Below are 19,367 nucleotides of genomic sequence, written 5' to 3'. Positions count from 1 at the left end.
CCGTGCCCTCTCCAGCATCCTTTTCCTCTACCTCGCCCACAAACAGGCTCCCGAGAAGCACATGACCCCCTGACCCCACTTTGAACTTGACCCTTTACCTGGAAGCTCAGCTGGCGTCCAGATCTGAACTTTGAGTCTGTGGGATTTAGATTTTCTCTTTTTAAATCTCTGGTCCGTCTGTGTGGTGGCGAGAAGAAGACGTTTTGCCTGTGTTTCCTGAATCAGGAAGGGCCGACGCTTGGCCATGTGGACCATTGGTGTCGGGGGGATTCAATGGAGGGGAATTGGTGCCATGGAACGCTGGACTAATGTTGGGGTGAACGTGGGGGTGGAATGACTAAAACAATGTGGATGTGTCATCGTGCTGTTGAGCCGTTGGACACAGGTTCTGTCTAGCCTTAAATGAATCTGACCACAGGAGAACTGCATAGTATACAGCACAGACCAGCTTCACTGCAAACACTAGCTTTGTTGTATGAATGGATTGTAAAGACCATCACTACCTGAAGTGTACACTCTATTTTTGATAAACAGAATACTCAAAATTAAAGAAGAAATGTATCCCCAATGTCCATGATGCTATTTGCTAGCATCATTCATTGTGTCCAGTCTGTACATGTACCTAGGGTTGTTTGTTGGTGTATGTGTGCGAATATCTACTGTACTCTACTGTGCTTTCACACAGGTGGGAAAGCTACAGAATAAACCAATTTATGTGGTTATTAGTTACTCCGTTCCCTTTCTTTTAAGTACTGCAATGCCACTACATTTACCAGTTAAACAGAGAATAAGTGAATAGTGACTTATAGAAAGATCTGGGACTGGATACTTTGTCTCTGTGAGAGCGGTATTTGGCATCTGCTAAAATAAATGACCATTTAAATGCTATGTAAAAGACAGCTTTATGATTAAGGTGCAGGCCGATGTCTCTATATGGTTTTTGTTATAGTATAACACATTGAACTGGTATTACTAGTGTTATTTTTCTACATTGCAGGTGCTTGTAATAAGATCATATGAATCCATACGTTTGTTGGGTAACAGTGGCATCTAACTGATCAATGCAATTATACATCAATAAATATATAACAATTTATTACTATTTTAAACCAATTGCATTCATACCTTTAAACAGACTCATCGGAATGTATTTAGTTTGATCAGAGTTTTTATGCCAAGATATCCACATTATCCTGCATGGTACAAAGGTTGACGGGAGACAGAAAAAGTCAGGAAGTTGTTTCTAATTGGTGACTTCTCAGAGTCTCTCATCAACACTCGAGCAAGATGATGCTGCTGAAGACACAGATGGAGTCTAAGGGAGAGAAAGAGTCAAATAATTGTCTGCAATAGAATTGTGGGCAAATACAATTGATACTAACTTGCTTCTGAATACTTTGGTTCTAGTCTATACATTCAGAGTAATTTGAATCTAGTTCAGAAGGTACCAAGGCACTCGAGCACATTTATGTTATGTCACTCACTCTCTCTCGTGTCTGGGGCAGTGGGATGTATGGCTTATGTATGGCTTCCTCCTCCTCCTCCTCCACCTCCTCTCGGACTTCCTCCAGAGTGGCTGGCGTGTCTATCTGGGCTGGTGTGTGTCTTTGGGCTGGGGAGGGGGGTGGGGATGGGGACCTGGCTGTGGGGGAGGGGGGTGGGGATGGGGACCTGGCTGTGGGTGCGGGGGTGAGGAGCTGGGGTGTGATGGCCACCCCTTTGGCTTTGAAGTGGTTGTAGGCCTGCTTCCCAGCCACTAGGAGCACCAGTGAGCTGCCGCTGTTACGGATCAACCCCACCACTTGCTGGTGACTGCTCTGCTCCACGTTTACACCGTCCACCTCCACCACAATGTCATCGTCCTCCATACCCACCCTGTCTGCAGCTCCGCCCTTCACCACCTGAGGGAGAGAACACCGCAAGTGGTGAGCTGAGTTTGGAATGGTTTGAAATGTAAACAGTTGACAGTTGCTGAATGACCGGAGTGTTTCAGAGGTACACAATATATACAAAGTATGTGGACACCCCTTCAAATGAGTGGAATCGGCTATTTCAGCCACACCCTTTGCTGACAGGTGTATAAAATCGAGCACACAGCCATGCAATCTTCATAGACAAACATTGGCAGTAGAATGGCCTTACTGAAGAGCTCCGTGACTTTCAACGTGGTACCGTCACACGGTGCCAACTTTCCAACACGTCCGTTCGTCAAATTTCTGTAACTGCTGTTATTGTGAAGTGGAACGACTAGGAGAAACAACAGCTTAGCCGCGAAGTGGTAGGCCACACAAGCTCACAAAACGGGACAGCCAAGTGCCTCTGGAAGCAACGTCAGCACAAGAACTGTTCGTTGAGAGCTTAATGAAATTGGTTTCCATGGCCGAGCAGCCGCACACAAGCCTAAGATCACCATGTGCAATGCCAAGTGTTGGCTGGAGTGGTGTAAAGCTCGCCGCCATTGGACTCTGGAGCAGTTGAAACGCGTTCTCTGGAGTGATGTCTCATGCTTCACATTCTGGCAGTCTGACGGACCAATCTGAGTTTGGCGGATGCCAGGAGAACGCTACCTGTCCGAATGCATAGTGCCAACTGTAAAGTTTGGTAGAGGAGGAATAATGGTCTGGGCCTGTTTTTCATGGTTCAGGCTAGGCCCCATAGTTACATTGAAGGGAAACTTTAACACTACAGCATGACATTCTAGACAATTCTGTGCTTCCAACTTTGTGGCAATAGTATGTTTCAGCATGACAATTTGTCTGGAATTGTTTCGCTTTGTGCACGGGAGGTCCATACAGAAATGGTTTGTCGACATCGGTGTAGAAGAACTTGACTTGACTTGACAGCGCCCTGACCTCAACCCCATCGAACACCTTCAGGATGAGTTGGAACGCAGACTGTGAGCCAGGACTATTCACCCAACATCAGTGCCCGACCTCACTAATGGAAGCAAGTCCCCGCAGCAACATTCCAACATCTAGTGGAAAGCCTTCCCAGAAGAGTGGAAGCTGTTATAGCAGCAAAAGGGGGACCAATTCCATATTAATGGCCACGATTATGTAATGAGATGTTTTGACGAGCAGCTGTCCACATACTTTTGGTCATGTTGTGTATGAAATTGAGGTTTATTATGTGCTTTGTTCCCTTGATCTTTCCCATATCTGATTAACAGTCTTGTTAAGTTCATGTATTTGGGATGCAGTATCTTATCCGTTCGGCTACCCATTGGGTATAGTAGGTGCTCTACATTGTACTTACCTCATTGATGTACAGGCCACAGACCCCCTGGATACTGTTGAGGTGGAAGCCGTACCCAGCGGAGGTCTTCTCCATCTTACACAGCTTGAGGAGCGCTGTGGTGGCTGGGGCAAGGGCCGGGATGCACTCTGGGTAGCTGGGTGGAGGGCTCGCTGGAAGGAGGAATCCCATCTCTTCCAAGTAGAAAAGAGGAGACACGCCTCCCTGTGGAATATCACAATTAATCTCAGACCTACATCTCAATCCCCACTATAGTCTTCTTTACTGCACTGTCTCTCTGGCCACTTCCTGAGCCTGTAATATATGCTATGATAGTTACCAGGAAATGATTGCCTCTCAGCCTTTCATTTAAAAAACAATTCTGTAGGCTTTTTGTATGGTCTTCAAAGGGCAAAAATGTAGCACAATGGACTTAAGTGCAAAATGTTTATAATATGCATCTGGCAGAAGTAAATAACACATACTTTTACATATATATATAAAATGATATAATTGTGAAGCCTGTTCGATATAGCTTTTTGATTGAAAATGAAAAGCACTCAACAAATGTAATTGAATGTTATTATCATTATTATTAAAGATTAAGTGACATGATCTGGAAGTAAAGTGGAAAAGGAGGTTACTTTCACTGAGTATTCAAAAAGTTTGAGTGCTCATCAGGATCAACTCCCCCCTCTCATTTAATATAATCCAAAAGGAAAAACTGATGCTAGATCAGCACTCCTGCTCTGAGACACTTAAACTGCCCCAGATTTGTTGGCCTATGTGCTTTAGCCAACTCCTTTGACTGTCGTTTCATTCATTTATTTCCTAAATCCAACAGGAAAGATTTCTCCCTGACTACTCACCATCTTGTAGAGCATGTCCGTGTCTTCATCGACCACCAGGAGGCAGCACTTGTTGCCACATTGCCTGATCCTGTCCACCACCTGCTCATGGCTGCAGCTGTCCACTTCCTCTCCCTCCACGGCAACCAGCCTGTCCATCTCCTTTAGTCCCGCCCTATCAGCTGGGCTGCCCCTGTCAATGTCCTTGATGAAATGGCCTGCAGGTGGGACGATATTTACAATGCATGTCCTTATTGTGTAAAATAACGCAGACTGATGACTGCTGTTGGTGAATAGTCAAATATTAATAATCCTATGTGGCTATTAGTAAATGTGTTGTTATAAGGGATTCATACATTCTGAAAAGTCATTATAACCGCATCTTAATGCATTATACTGGTTGACTTTAAGTAAAGTGTAACCAAGTTTTCAAAATTCACACACCACACAAGCACACACACCTGTCTTGTTAGGCTCAGCCTTTAGGAAGTATCCATAGCCGTCTGATCCTTTGAACAAGTCTACAATGCGTGGCTTCAGTGGGAGGAACTTCACTGTGGCTAGCCCCGCACCAAGCTTGATGCGTTTGTTCTTGTAGAACTTGTCTGTGCCCTCGTCCACCAATAGAAACATGATTCTGCTGCCTGATGCCTTGACCTGACAGAGAGGCCACAACAGGGGCTCTTTAAGGATGCTGTAATGTCAAATAATTAGCAGATAGAAATGAATTGTGAAGAATAGACTGATGTAGAATAAAGACTTATGACATCTTTCCTTAACTTGACCAATCACATTTGTTTCTGCTCTCAAGGCAAAGCTGCCCTTAGAACAAAGATTGGAATCAGGAAAACTGATTTGCCGAATTATCATTGTCCCAACTCTTGCATTCTGAGTGAGTCCACATCACTAAGGTATTGCCATGGTCCACACACACCAACACAGTCATGAAGAGGGCATGACAATGCCTCTTCCCTGTCAGGAGGCTGAAAAGATTTGGTGTGGGCTACAGCTAAACCACTGAGAGCATCTTGACTGGCTGCATCACTTCTTGGCATGGCAACTGCTTGGCATTCGAACGCAAAGTGCTACGGATGGTAGTGCGTATGGCATAGTACATCGCTGTGGCCGAGCTCCCTGCCATCCAAGACCTCTATACCAGGAGGTGACATAAGGCCCTAAAAAGATTCCAGCCACCCAAGTCAGACTGTTCTCTCTGCTACCGCACGGCAAGCTGTACTTATACACCAAGACTGGAACCAACAGGACCCTGAACAGCTTCTATCCCCAAGCCATAAAGCTGCTAAATAGTTAGTCCAGGTGGTTAACCATTTAAGTGGTTAACCATTTAAATATCTGCATTGACCCTTTTTGCACTAGCTCTTTTGACTCATCACATACCCTGTTGTTACTCTTTATTATATATCCTGTTGCCTAGTCACTTTATTCCTACCTGTATGTACATATCTACCTCAAGTACCCCTGCACATCGACTCGGTCCTTGTCCCCCATGTATATAGCCACGTTAATGTTACTCATTGTGTATTTTTTTCCATGTGTTATTATTTTTCTATTTCTCTTTTTTTCCCTGTGTATTGGTAAGGGCCCATAAGAATGTAACTGTTAATCTACACCTGTTGTTTACCAAGCATGTGTCAAATAACATTTGATTTGAACATGATGTGTTGACAGGCTGTAGAATAACATGACAGATATTGAACTTAAAGTTCACCACAGAGTAGTGTAAATATGGGGTGAATCCTAACCTTCTCTACTATCTGGTCATGAGTGGCGTTCTCCATATTCTCCCCGTTGACCTCTATCAGACGGTCGTTGGCCTTGACCCCTGCCCTCTCGGCCGCACCCCCTGGGTTCACCTCTGCCATGAACATGCCCACCTCACCTGGATCAGGAAATGGAGGAAAGAAAATGGAGTTTAAAACAGAATCATAAAATCATTATCATTGGATATGCAAAAGACGAACAGTATAACACCCCTACTCTTACGATAAGTGCCATGCGATCTTTAGTGACCAAGGAGAGTCAGGACACCGATCCGAAAGATGGCACCCTACACAGGGCAATGTCCCCAATCACTGCTCTGGGGAATACATTTTTTAGACCAAAGGAAATAGAACCTCCTACTGGCCCTCCAAAACAACTTCCAGCAGCATCTGGTCTCTCATCCAGGGACTGACCAGGACCAATCCTGCTTAGGTTCATAGGGAAGCTAGCAGTGGGATGGAGAGTGGTATGCTTCTGGCTATGCGAGACAATGATAATGTGTTTATTTCTTGCTTGATCAACAAGCAAAACAGAGATGACAAGACTTGCTATGTGTCCTATCAGCTGTATCACACACAATCAAAGAAATAACCAAAGAGATTACATCTGTGTGTGTGTGTGTGTGTGTGTGTGTGTGTGTGTGTGTGTGTGTGTGTGTGTGTGTGTGTGTGTGTGTGTGTGTGTGTGTGTGTGTGTGTGTGCCCCACCCCTCTCACCTTTGACAGAGCGCAAAGAGAAGCCGTAACCCCCGCTAGACTTGGCTAGGTAGCAGAGTTTAGGTTTGGGTGCCTCTCCTGCCACTCCGTTCATGGTGGGCTGGGTGGGTTTGGGGTGAGGGTCAGAAAGATCCACCCCCTCAGTCTTGGCCTGCTTGTAGGATGCCACATCCAGAACATGGAAGGTGACGGATGCACCACTCTCCTTCACCAGGTCCACCACCTAACCCAGGGCACACAGCACAAATAGATGGGACAAAGCATGGTATGTTGCTACAGCAGTACCTATGGCTCTAGAGTTATCTAGTAATTCCACATTTACCAAACCCAAAATGGTACCTACTCAAGGCACTTTACAAGATTTGATAGGTGTGAACAATACCAGAGGATAAGGTTATTACCATACTATTATCTTACAGGACCAACCTTACTATTACTATGTTGCTTACACCTGTAGAATTTCAATACAATAACAGTGGAAGAAGCTAGGGGTTCATGTGTAATTGGACAACTACTAGCCCTGTCAGCTCCCCACCCCTCCTCACCCGTGAGTGGTCCATTTCATCCACGTAGGTTCCGTTGACCCGGAGAATGCGGTCTCCATCCTTCAAACCCGCCAGCTCGGACGGCCCGCCCATCTCAAGGTTCCTGATCAGGTGACCATCCTCGCCTTTCTCCACCCTCAGGAAGAAGCCAAAGCTATGACCTGGCTTCTTACTCAGAACTATCACCCTGGGCTTGTACCCAGCCATGTCCTACAACAGACACCACAGGGTAAGAACACAACATGCCACACCACATACTGATGCACACAGTCACCCTCTATTTTTACCCAGCCATATCATGCAATGCAGACAAGAGTGTGAGAATGCTAATACACACAAACTTCCCTTCTACTCCCAACAAAACTTTTGTTTTCACCCTCAAATCCTCCCGTGTGTAGCAGTGGTAAAGCCGATTTGATCTAATCTCAATGTCCTAAACTTCCACATTGTCAGACTTGCCAAATTACCTCAATAACGCAATGTGCTGTAAAACGTAGCTATTCTGTAGCAGCTCACAGGTACATACTGTACGGTAACTACACCCTCAGATAAATGGAAGTCAATTGGGTGTGGAGTGGAACAATTGCACAACATAAATCTGATTGGTCATATAGAAACAGAGATATGAACAGAGAGACAAAAAATACTAGATTTTACACAGAGATGTAACAGTGTGGGGGTTGTGCTGAAGACCGTGGTCATTGATTACACAGATTGATACTTTACTGACAGACCTCTGGGGTGTATTCTGACAATCATTACGGGCGAGTCCCTAACTCATGCGCACACACACCAAGATCTACACTCTTGAAGACCTTTGTTTTGGATAGTTTAGCCAACTGCTGACATCTCCAGAAGAAGGTTAACCTGCTATGCCAACTTTTCCGTGGCCGCGAGCGGGGTGTTAATGGTTAACGGCAGCCAGGGCCAGCTGAAGGTGCGAAGGGCTCTTTTAACTAGAATGTGTGAACTTTGACCCCCAGATAAAGAATGTCAACGTAGGAATCCTTATAATGTATAATAAATACACTGTTGTCACAGGGAGAAAGAAAGATGTGATGGGCGTAACTGTGTTCAGGTGTAAGTGTAGTGTAAGTCTGGGTGTGGTTCTGTGCTGATATTTATATGTCCTACAGTTTGCTCATCTATTTCCAACTGTTAGATTATGGTGAACACTGTAATATGTCAAGTTGTATCATTTAATCCATCACATAGTCACTGTAGATTGCAGTGTCTGCTGGAAGAAGATGGAGTCCTCAACTCCTTTAAGCTAGCCCAAGATGACAATTGCAAGGAAACTTTATCTACATTTGGGAAGAAACCTTGAGTGGAACCATGATGCTATTTAGAGGGATGATATCCCATGAGTTTGAATCCTCACTTAAGTGTGGGGGTACATGTCACATATTAACCCTAAAGTCTCACCGCTAGAGTGTGATATGGAACCCCTCTATCCACTGCTCCTATATCTCTGATCTTTCTCTATGTCAATTACACTCTTACAGAAAACACCTGCCAACACCTGCCACAAATAAGATAACCAGGACATGCAATATCAAAATAATGAGCAAATCGTAGAATTGACCATGTTAATAAATACAGCATTAATTAGAGAAACAGTAGAACATTCACTCACCTCCTCCTGTCTCTACTCCCAGTCCGAAGGAGGAGCTCACCTAATGCTCAGGTGTTATCTCTATCTGAGTCTTCTCTCTCTCCCTCTTTCCCCCTCTCTCTCTCTCTCTGAAGGACTTTGACAGTCCAAAGGTTGACCTAAATGCTGAGCTATTTAACAGTGTCTCATGGCAGGAGTGGAGATGCATGTCCGACAAGGTAAAAATCGATCTGCCCCTGAACAAGGAAGTTGACCCACTGTTCCTAGGCCGTCATTGAAAATAAGAATTTGTTCTTAACTGGCTTGCCAGGTAAAATAAAGGTTAAAAAAATAAAAAATAAAATGTCTCAACAGCCCAGTCCAGGTAACCCTTTAAAAAACCACTGTCACAATCACAACCCAGTCATCTGTTCAGATGGTCAAAGGTGACAGAAAATGGTGGAGAAAGCTACATAATGCAGGGTTAATGGGAGCGAAGACTAGCTGACTGTGGGCATATTGCCAGGATGGAAGAATTGCGTGTTTTATTATGGAAATTGACTTTATCTGTGGTATAGTCCTCCTTATAGTACGATTTCTCTCCATGGATGATGGAAGTAAATGAAGATAAGGTGCATCAGAACAAACCAAGCCACCAATATGAGGGGAGTCACACCCATCTTATGAATGGCTGAGGCCAAATGTAATATCTTTGAAAATATTTTGTGCGAATAGGAAACTTGAAAATATAGTTTGTACTGCATATTTATACTGTATACATAAATGCAACATGTAAACTGTTGGTCCCGTGTTTCATGAGCTGAAACAAAATATCCCAGAAATGTTCCACAAAAGCTTATTTCTCTCAAATGTTTTGCCCACATTTGTTTACATCCCTGTTAGTTAGCATTTCTCTTTTGCTAAGATAATCTATCTACCTGACAGGTGTGGCATATCAAGAAGATGATTAAACAGCATGATCATTACACAGGTGCACCTTATGTTGGGGACAATAAAAGGCCACTCTAAAATGTGCAGTTTTGTCACACAACACAATGCCACAGATGTCTCAAGTTATGAAGGAGCGTGCAATTGGCATGCTGACTGCAGGAATGTCCCCGAGCTGTTGCCAGACAATGGAATGTCAATTTCTCCACCATAGTTCTCCTCCAACTTATTTTCTGAGAATTTGGCAGTGTCCAACCAGCCTCACAACCACAGACTACGTGTAACCATGCCAGTCCAGGACCTCCACATCCGGCTTCTTCACCTGCGGGATCATCTGAGGCCTGGACAGCTGATGAAACTGAGGAGTATTTCTGTCTGTAATAAAGCACTTTTGTGGGGAAAAATACTTTTGATTGGCTGAGCCTGGCTCCTCAGTGGGTGGGCCTATGCCCTCCCAGGTCGAGCCATGGCTGTGCCCCTGCCCAGTCATGTGAAATCCATAGATCAAGGCCTAATGCATTTATTTCAATTGACTGACTTCCTTATGTGAACTGTAACTCAGTAAAATCGTTGAAATTATTACATGTTGTGTTTACGTTTGTTCAATATATATCCGCAATTGAATAAAGAGAGGCACGTTCCTTTTCAGTTTCAATAGGCATATCATGATGCTTCTGTAGTCAATGGGTGTATCCGAATACCGTACTAGCTTACTACATTCTTAAACTGCATACTCACTTCGGTGTTTGATCTAGTACAATTCACTCATCTTTTCTGACTCGTGTTTGACAACAGCTGATAATCAGATTATATTGACACACTACCAAAATGAATGAATGGCGGGGCTACAATAAGCTCGCACAGTCTCATGTCAGAATTAGATATTCATTCAAATGTCAAATTTCAAAGTTGTCCCAAATGTCAAATTCTGAATTGTTTAAGGTTAAGTTTAGGCAATAATGTTTAAGGTTAGGGTTAAGTTTAGGCATTAACTCTGAAATCTTAAGATTAGGCATTAACTCCAAATGGTTAAGGTAATGGTTAGGGTTTTGGATAGGCTTTGAAACAAAAATCGCAAAAACAACTTTCAATCGATGGATTCAAACATGCAACCATTGGCACCAGAAGTTGTTCCAAAGGTCAAATTTCAAAGTGATTTCAAAGAATATGGACTTGTATCATGGGTGACTTTACTGGGGAGTCAACGTAATCATGAATTAGATGACTCATTCGGAGTACTATTTTCAAAATGTCACATACTTAAAATGTACGATAGTATGAGTATTTGGACAGCGCCAGTGTTCGATGTAATGGTTGATTGATCTATGAAGAATGTTTTATTGTCAGGGGAGCCAGTTTGGTACTACTACTAGGGTGTCACATAGCCTAGCCATTAAGAGCGTTGGGCCAGTAACCGAAAGGTCTCTTGGTATGAATCCCCGATCCGACTAGGTGAGAAATCTGCTCTGGATACAAGTGTCTGCTAAAATCGAAATGGTGTGATCTGGTTGGATGAAACTCTTCCAGTTTCTGTGAACAGCTTAGAACAGTTTAAAAGTAATGAATCCACTCATATCTGTCTGTCTTTTACTCACTGATGGTCACTATAAAGCCAGACACACAGCTTGTCCAATGATATCTAGACGCATCTCAACTTAGTTATCAGTATGACAAAGTACAATCTTTGACAACTGAGTTTAGGGTTAAAGATTGAAATGTGAATTTGCTGGGACTGTTACAATCTGACCTGGACCAATACATACCTTGATGCTGGTAATCTGGGTCCATGTAACAGAGGTTTGAGAGGGTTCCCCCAGCTGATCTCTGCCTCCTGCTGTCAGGACAGAAGAGAAAATAAATAAATATTCACTCAAGGGGAAACCCATTTTGTACGACAACTGCAAGCCAGATTTATGAACTGGTTGTAGTTGTATGGGATTGAAGACAACGAGACAGTGAGATGAGAGAGGGAGAGAATCAAGAAGTGTGTGTTTGTGTGTGTCATACACAGATAGGTGTGTTATTGTGTGTGTTTGTTGTCGATTAGGTCAGAGACAGAGAGTCTGATGGGCAAGGGCTGCCCGAGGTCAGCATTCACTCAACCATTAGTCAAATCTGAAGTGATTTGGTGTCTGCACACGCACACGCACACACACACACACACACACACACACACACACACATACACACACACACACACACACACACACACACACATACACACACACACACACACAATGCTGGGTGAGAGATGAGGCCCCATACGCAGGTGTGTGTCCCTGGGGTAAACAGTAGAGACAAGATGGAGCGTTGTTCAGCCAGGGAGAGAGATAGAGAGATGACCCTCGATCCAGGCAGGTACTCACCAGGGGCCTGGAGCTGTGTTTGAACAGATTGATGTGAGGGGCATCGGATAGGACAGGAGCCATGCAGGGCCATGAGACTTAGTATGTGAGAGAGAGAGACAGAGATCCTCTTCAGCTTGAGAAAACACTACTGTCTGACTCATTTCTGTTTGTGCGCGTGCGCGTGTGCTCGTGAATAGGTGCATATGTGGATTGGACCTGCATGGTTCAAATACTATTTTAAATATCTCAATTACTTTCACATACATTTTTAAATAACTATTCAGATATGTTTTATTTGAAAAGACAAGTAATTGAATATTGGAATACATTTGGAAATGTACTTGAAATGTGTTGGCATGTATTTGAAAATACTCAGATACACTCCCAGGCATTTAACAAAGGTATTTGAAAATCATTGTTTTAATACGGATTTGAAAACACGTTCAAATAGTAGGCTATTTATAGGAAATAATGTAAGAAGAAGATCCTAGCTTTATCACCCTGTTGCAGGAGAACGTTCTTGCAATGCAGGACATTTTAAACTGTTTAAATGTTTAAAAAGGCTTCCAAAGTTTTTTCATAAGGCTGAAATTTGAAAGTGGAGATTACAATGTATCAACCTCTACAAAAATATCCATTAATTACAATCCACATGATAAATCACATTTCCTGTTGCTGCAGGATTATTTCCCTGATGTACCAAACTGGATCAAATTAAGATCCTATATCTGTACACAGAAAATAAGTATTTGAATAACAAACCATTTGAACCCAGGTCTGGTGTGGATACCGACATCAGTGTTAAACCATTTGGAGTCATTACTGTTATACCGTCCGGGTGTAATCAACATGTCATCCCAGAGAGAGACCATGATGAATAACACTCCTTCCAGCGAGTAACAGTCGTCTCTCTATCTCTCTCGCTCTCTCTCTCTCCCTTTCTCTCTCTCCCTCCTTTGATTGGCACTTTGATTGGCTTGTTTAGGTGGGTAATTGGATCTGCAGATTGAAGTACCAGGCTAATTCAAGCTGTGGATAGTTTGGGTTCTGGGGCCTGGAGAAGTAGCGGACAGTCATCTCTCTCTCTGAGTGAGAGCAGTTTGCATTCTCATCACTAAACCACGGGCCTGTGTGATAGTCCCTTCTCTTCACAGCAATACCACGCCTCAGCAGGCAGCTAGCTGCTACAGTACAACAGGTCCTTTGATTATAGTAAAGCTGGTGTTACAGCCAATCCAGTGGCCCATTCATCTCTGCCTGCTTACTTCCATGTGGAAAATATGTAAGTGATGGAATAATATGGTTTAGCATATACAAAAATTGTTTGTTTTTGTAATTCTAATCTATGGAATACAAAACACCTGTGCGTTTTCTTGATGTATGTATTTTCAGTAATTTATGTAATTCAGGGCTCATCTGTAAAAAATATATTAAAAAAGACATGATTAGATATGTCAATAATAATAGACTATAGATCTCCTGAAGTCATAAAGTAGAAGTCTATCGTAATAAATTAGTCCCTGCAACAATGAGCGTTCCTAACTGCTTTCTCATTTTGAAGGCCTACTCCAATTGTTATTATACTAATCTTATAAAATCAATGTGGGTTATTTGCGCACCACTTGAGGGCGCCATTGGAACACTCAGTTGGCCATTCATAACTTTCTACCCCAGAGGACCATTGCCTCACACTCCCAACAGCGTACCCGCAAACAGAACCAACGACCAATCCCTCGCTCCCCCCACCCCCCATGCACTCAGCCTTTCCCCATATTACCCGACCGCTGCACTCTGCGCTCAGTCCGAGCCGCAGTCACTCCAACGGGCGAGGCGCAGCGGCACGGCGGGGTCCCCAGCCTTCCTGCAGTGCAGAGATCCACTCAACTCATGAACCCATACGGGCAACTGACAACTTCAAGGATACCGTGAATGTGTTTATTAGGAACAAAATAGGAAAATCTACAGACAAACATTTAATTTGGTTGGAGTATTTTTGGAAAGATTTAGGCTACTTACACATGTTTTTAGGGTTTCTATGGACAGTCATATGACCACAGCAAATGCTCACGAGCAATAATATAATGAGTACTTTTGACATTTCTCTTTAACCCTCAAGATGGATTTACAAACCCTGAACGAGACCTCTGTGTTCTTGGAGTGTGTGGAAGCGCAAGGCGCAGCGTCAAATGGAACGCCAAACTCCAGCCTGGAACTCACAAACATCACCACCTGTGGAAACGCTTACGTCGTCCTCAAACCGCAACATGTCAAACAGAAAGGTGAGGAGCCGGGCCACCTATATTTATTTTTATTCAAAAACCTAAATGAAATGACCAAATACGCCAAGCCAATGCATTTTCACGAAGCTGACACAAAACCCAATTCACCATAGCCTAAATTTCAACAGCAATAGGCGCTCAAACTACCGATTCGTTCATATTTCGCTCATTATCCAAATACCAGAGACAAGAAAACCTATTTTAAGCAAAGTTAATCTCAACTGGTAAATGCGAAGTGCAAATGGTCTAAACATTTTACCATGGTTATATTCTATAATTTAATTTAATAACAAATCAAATGATTGATATAATAATAATTGGTTCCCAATTAATATCATTTTAAAGGGCTGGAACATCATGTTTTGATTGTCGTAATCAGTGTCCCATTTATTTCTAAGAATTGTATGACAACCGAGTCAACCCTAGCGCAGATGCGTAGGTATAGCACAAATGAATTACAATAACTTGTCATACAGTGTGTGTACAGGTGGTGTGGGTGTGCCCGCGCGCGTATGTGTACAGTGATGTAGATTATTAATATGGGGACAGCAGAGAAAGCAACAGCGCATTCATGTATCCAGCCTAGCTACAATCCAACCCAATGCCAAAAACCATACCAATTCACACTTATTCAGAAATTCTAACGCTTGGGAATACCCCCCCCCCCCCCCTTTAAAACCATGACTACCACCCATCCTTTGACAGACATCAATACTGCATTCTCGACCATAAATTAAGCTAGTTCCCATTGATCCAGTGTAGTCAGAAGACTGAGGCTTTACCCTCATACCAAAAGGTCAGCATTGCACTTAGACTAAATGTTTCAGCTGAAGACCTATTTGTCCACTTCTAACAAAGTGTCTCCTTCCCACGCTGTTGTTCACAGCTAGAGCTGTGTGTGTGTGTGCGTGTGCGTGCGTGTGCGTGCGCGTGTGTGTGTGCGCGCGCGCGTGTGTGTATGTGAGAGACCGTCTCTCAGATCAATCATGGACAGATGACGAGAGACATTTGATATCCAGTGAAATGTGGCAAAGACCGCATTCCCTTGCGTTAATTTGCTTCTCTCAGTGATTGAATTTGACATGCTCACACCATAATAAAAATCTACTGCCAATGAGAAATGGGCTGGTGTCAGGTGTCAGAAAATGTAATCAAATAAATGATACTAACCTGGAAATAGCGAGGGGTGATACAAAACAATTATTATTACAAACAAATTTTCGTCATGACATGATTGAGGTTTCTTGTCATACAGGAGCGGGAGTGAGTCGTGCATCGCGCCAACCTGTATGGAATAGAGTCACATCCTAAGGGGGGATGGGAACATTAGTCAGAAATATGTTTTGGGTAGCAGAATGTTAATAGATTTGTGTTTGTCTCTAAATAGGCTATATCTACACTCATAAAAATACAAGTGCAAGTTGTACCCAAGTAAGGTTCTTGAAAGCGATGCCATAGGGGAACCATTATCTGCATGGTTTCTGAAGAACGATACATGGAATGGTTCTTTGAAGAACCATACAAAAATGCCCACGTACGAAAATATTGAGACAAAACATAGCGCACGCATGTTTCCCGTTATAAATCGGATTTGTAAAACTGTGCTCGCGTGAACAAGCCTCCATTCACCTGTATAATTTGGAATTAGTGGAATTATTAGGACAGGGAATGCAAAATACGAATTGTTCTTCAATATTTAGTTTACCAATAGATTATTGGGTTTATATGACCTGCCTTGATATAGTCTATGAGATTAAATAGGCAATAGGCAGGCACAGCGATACTGTAGGCTGCACATGATGTCAAATATTTGACATAAACTACCGGTCTCTTTACTGTATTTACTGTATTAGCAATACTTTATGCTCTATCTGGAAAATGACTGTGTCCGAACGAGTAAACAATGGCAAACTGTTGTGGACCTGTCAGCAGAACGTTTGAATTCAACAATGTTGTATATGAACTTTCCCCCCAAACGAAATATGAGGGACCCCCCGCGAATTCTGAAACATTGTATGGGAGGCTACAAAAAAAATGCAATTGCAGTATTACTGTTTTTGTTCTTCTTTACTTTAAAAAAAAAGTATTATTGATATTCATTACTGCATTGTTGGGAAAGAGCAAGTAATAAAGGCATTTCACTGCACTTGTGCACGTGACAATAACAACTTTAAACTTGATACATAGGCCTACTTCAATGTAAAATATCAACTGTTAAATTCGACTGTATACCGATATTATAAACTGCACTGCCTATGATATTGCAAAACTTGAAATATATTAAACCTATCTATTTACTAGACTACAAGGTACAATTGAATGAGAGATGCACATGGTTATTTGTTCTATGGCTCATTCGGGAATATTAACTCATCAAGGCCAAAAAATGTGAGGAACATACTGCATTCTGCAATGGTTATGAAAATAAATAGGAATAATATTTGTGTCTAATTTCTATATCGATTTATTTTAGACTTCACTTTTCTCACTAATGGCAAATGGTGGCATTCTTGTTAGTATGTTTTCCGGATTTTTGTTTTTTTATGAATAAGCTTTTCACCATTTGCACAAAATATTTACTTGCCAGCTTTCAACACAATATTTCAACCACTAGCAGATGTGCATACACATAGTCTAAAGTTTGCCAGGAGGTGAACACATTCTCACATCAATTACTTAAAAAAAAAAATGAATGCCAACTTTTGCGTGAAAACTGGGGACACACATTTTGGGGTATATTTTGTGCATATTCACGGTTTATAAATGAGGTTCATGACTGGTTTTGAATGGCCCTGCTTTCAGGGTTTTAGGCATTATTTGCATATTTACCAGGGTGCCTTTCGAGTGAATTTGAGAGTTACCAGTACCATCCATGACTGTGTTTGCTACGGATAGAGACATGGTTGTTGCATTCATGAATGTGCAGTCATGAGGACTTCACAGAGTAATATCCTAAGTGAATTTGTTGTATTTAAAATGTAATACAAAGCTTTACCCTAATATGGTGCTTAGAAACGAATAGTTTACTGGCCATATCTGGCCTGCAAATCACATCATGGTGGCTTGCAAAGAGTGTAATTCCTATTGGAATCCAGCCAGAGTGGGCATATCTGACATTTTGAATTTGATTCCGAATGACTGGGTTTGGAAGACTAAGATCTGATACTACCTTAAATATCTAAACTGGAACAACCATTTCAGTAATGGGTGCAATAAATCCACTATTGGAATTGTTGAAAAACATTTGTTATTAATATTTCAGTAGCATAAGATTAATTAATCAATGTACAAAACAGAGTTATGGGAAAAAAGATATGTTAATGATCGGCATGGTTTTGGTTCAACTCTATTCTTAAACAGCAACACTGCGGTTCTTTTACACCAATGTGTGTCACTGTAACTTCTGTGTCGGTTTTCGCGCCCTGATCTTGATAAGGCAGGGTTTACACATACAAAACACACACCACCAGTCCATGGGAAGGGTTAACACGGTTTATTTAAAAAAAAATCAGGTAGGGGCAAGGTTCCTGATGTACAAAACCCAAACAAACAAAGTAAATACGTCGCCATCAGTGGAAGAGCCTCCACTCTTGGTCTTTGGGGTTCACTCCTTGTTGAAATTTTCAGTTCCTTTATTCCGGTAAACCTCCTGCTCCACTGTATGCTCAGTCTCTCCAATAGCCGCCGCCGCCGCCTCCTCCTCCTCCTCCTCCTCCTCCTCCTCTTCCTCTTCCTCGTTCACCTGCCGGGTTCAAAAAAAAGACAAAGAAAGCAAACCCAGGGTGCCGTTAAGTAGAGGACCCTGATTGGTTTCACCTGTCTGCCGTTTAGTCTCTAATTACAGCTGGAGACAGGTGTTGCTGTTCTGCTGCAGTCTGGCAGTTTCCCCTGAGCTGTCCATGGCCCTGCCTCTGGGGATTACTTCCCATTGCTGTCCATGGTCCTGGCAGCCAGACAACACAGATTCCTCGCAGGCACATACCGTCCATCCACCAACACAACCCCTGATATCGCTACACTACATTTACATCGCTCTTGTCCAGAGCGAATTACAGGAGCAATTAAGGCTAAGTGCCTTGCTCAAGGGCACATCATCAGATTTTTCACCTATTCGGCTCAGGGATTTAACCAGTGACATTTCTGTTACGTGCCCAATGCTCTTAACTGCTAGGCTACCTGCCACCCTTGACTCTTTATAGTGTTAATTTAACTCTTGATCACGACTAACATTTTACACTGAAAAATCAACACTAGTGAACTCTGGCCAATTTGCTGTGTGATATGAAAGGGACACATCTGCAGGCTTCCATACATTTCAAGTACCTTTTAGAATTCTGAAGAACCGTAGATGCCACGTCAAGAACCCCACACTTACCTCAACGGTTCTTTATCGGCCAAGAGTTCTCCAAGGAACCTTAAGAGCTGGGGAATAACCATTTCAGGACCTTCATTTTGTTCAGTGTATTCAGTCTTGACACCAGCCAGTACGATACTGGTCCATACCACACCTTGTGTTCCTTTCTGTAGTGGTCTTTGTGTGTGTGTCTGCATGTGTGGTGTGTGTGTGTTTGACCAGCTCTCTGTCAACAACAGCATTTGGTTCAAACTGAGGCTGCGGAGGGAAAGGGGAGAGTTTTGTGCTCTTCACTGTCCTGTCTGTAACAAACACAAAATTTCAACAAGCTCTCACAGTCTCACTGCAGCATCCAACGTTTGTCCATAAACGTCAAATGTTGAAGGTTAATTATAGGCAATCATTCTGAATGGTTAAGGGTTAAGGATTGTGATAGCGTTAAAACAAAAACAACTCAACGGTTAAGTTTAGGCATGAATTCCGAATGGTGAAGTTAAGAGTTAACAAACAAGTGCTCCTTGAACACGCAACCCTCAGAGCCGGACCTCGTGGCTTACGCCCATCCGCCATCCCTATCCACTAATCTGGACCGACGTGAAATTTTGCAGTAGATCTTGAATGACCTGGCTATATATTTAGCATACCCCTCGGGATCTGCCACAAGTTCCAACTGGACCACACAAACATTATCAGACTCGCGCGCACACACACACACACAC

At 42.8% G+C, this 19,367-nt stretch overlaps 2 protein-coding genes across 2 annotated transcripts in view; one reads left to right on the top strand and one right to left on the bottom strand.

Annotated features, from left to right (window-relative positions):
• Positions 1-1,150: 1,150 nt before the first annotated feature.
• Positions 1,151-9,177, bottom strand: LOC110501611 (Na(+)/H(+) exchange regulatory cofactor NHE-RF3). The gene is made up of 9 exons (XM_021579295.3): positions 8,762-9,177; positions 7,126-7,335; positions 6,581-6,803; positions 5,846-5,982; positions 4,544-4,739; positions 4,104-4,300; positions 3,256-3,459; positions 1,485-1,901; positions 1,151-1,315 (listed from the first exon to the last, which is right to left on the bottom strand). Exons 2-9 carry the CDS (start codon positions 7,330-7,332, stop codon positions 1,259-1,261), a joined length of 1,638 nt encoding a protein of 545 aa, XP_021434970.2. The 5' UTR covers positions 7,333-7,335; positions 8,762-9,177; the 3' UTR covers positions 1,151-1,258.
• Positions 9,178-13,801: 4,624 nt separating this feature from the next.
• The window catches only part of LOC110501610 (cholecystokinin receptor), a 50,369-nt gene continuing 44,803 nt past the window's right edge, over positions 13,802-19,367 (top strand). Inside the window, exon 1 of the mRNA XM_021579294.3 lies at positions 13,802-14,294. Coding sequence (XP_021434969.1) covers positions 14,132-14,294 — 163 coding nt within the window. The 5' untranslated portion in view covers positions 13,802-14,131. The remainder of the gene's footprint in view (positions 14,295-19,367) is intronic.

Source organism: Oncorhynchus mykiss, chromosome 22 (genome assembly GCF_057628025.1).
Source record: "Oncorhynchus mykiss isolate SJ-2025 chromosome 22, ASM5762802v1, whole genome shotgun sequence".
Taxonomy (NCBI): domain Eukaryota; kingdom Metazoa; phylum Chordata; class Actinopteri; order Salmoniformes; family Salmonidae; genus Oncorhynchus; species Oncorhynchus mykiss.
This window is presented reverse-complemented; position numbering and strand designations above follow the sequence as displayed.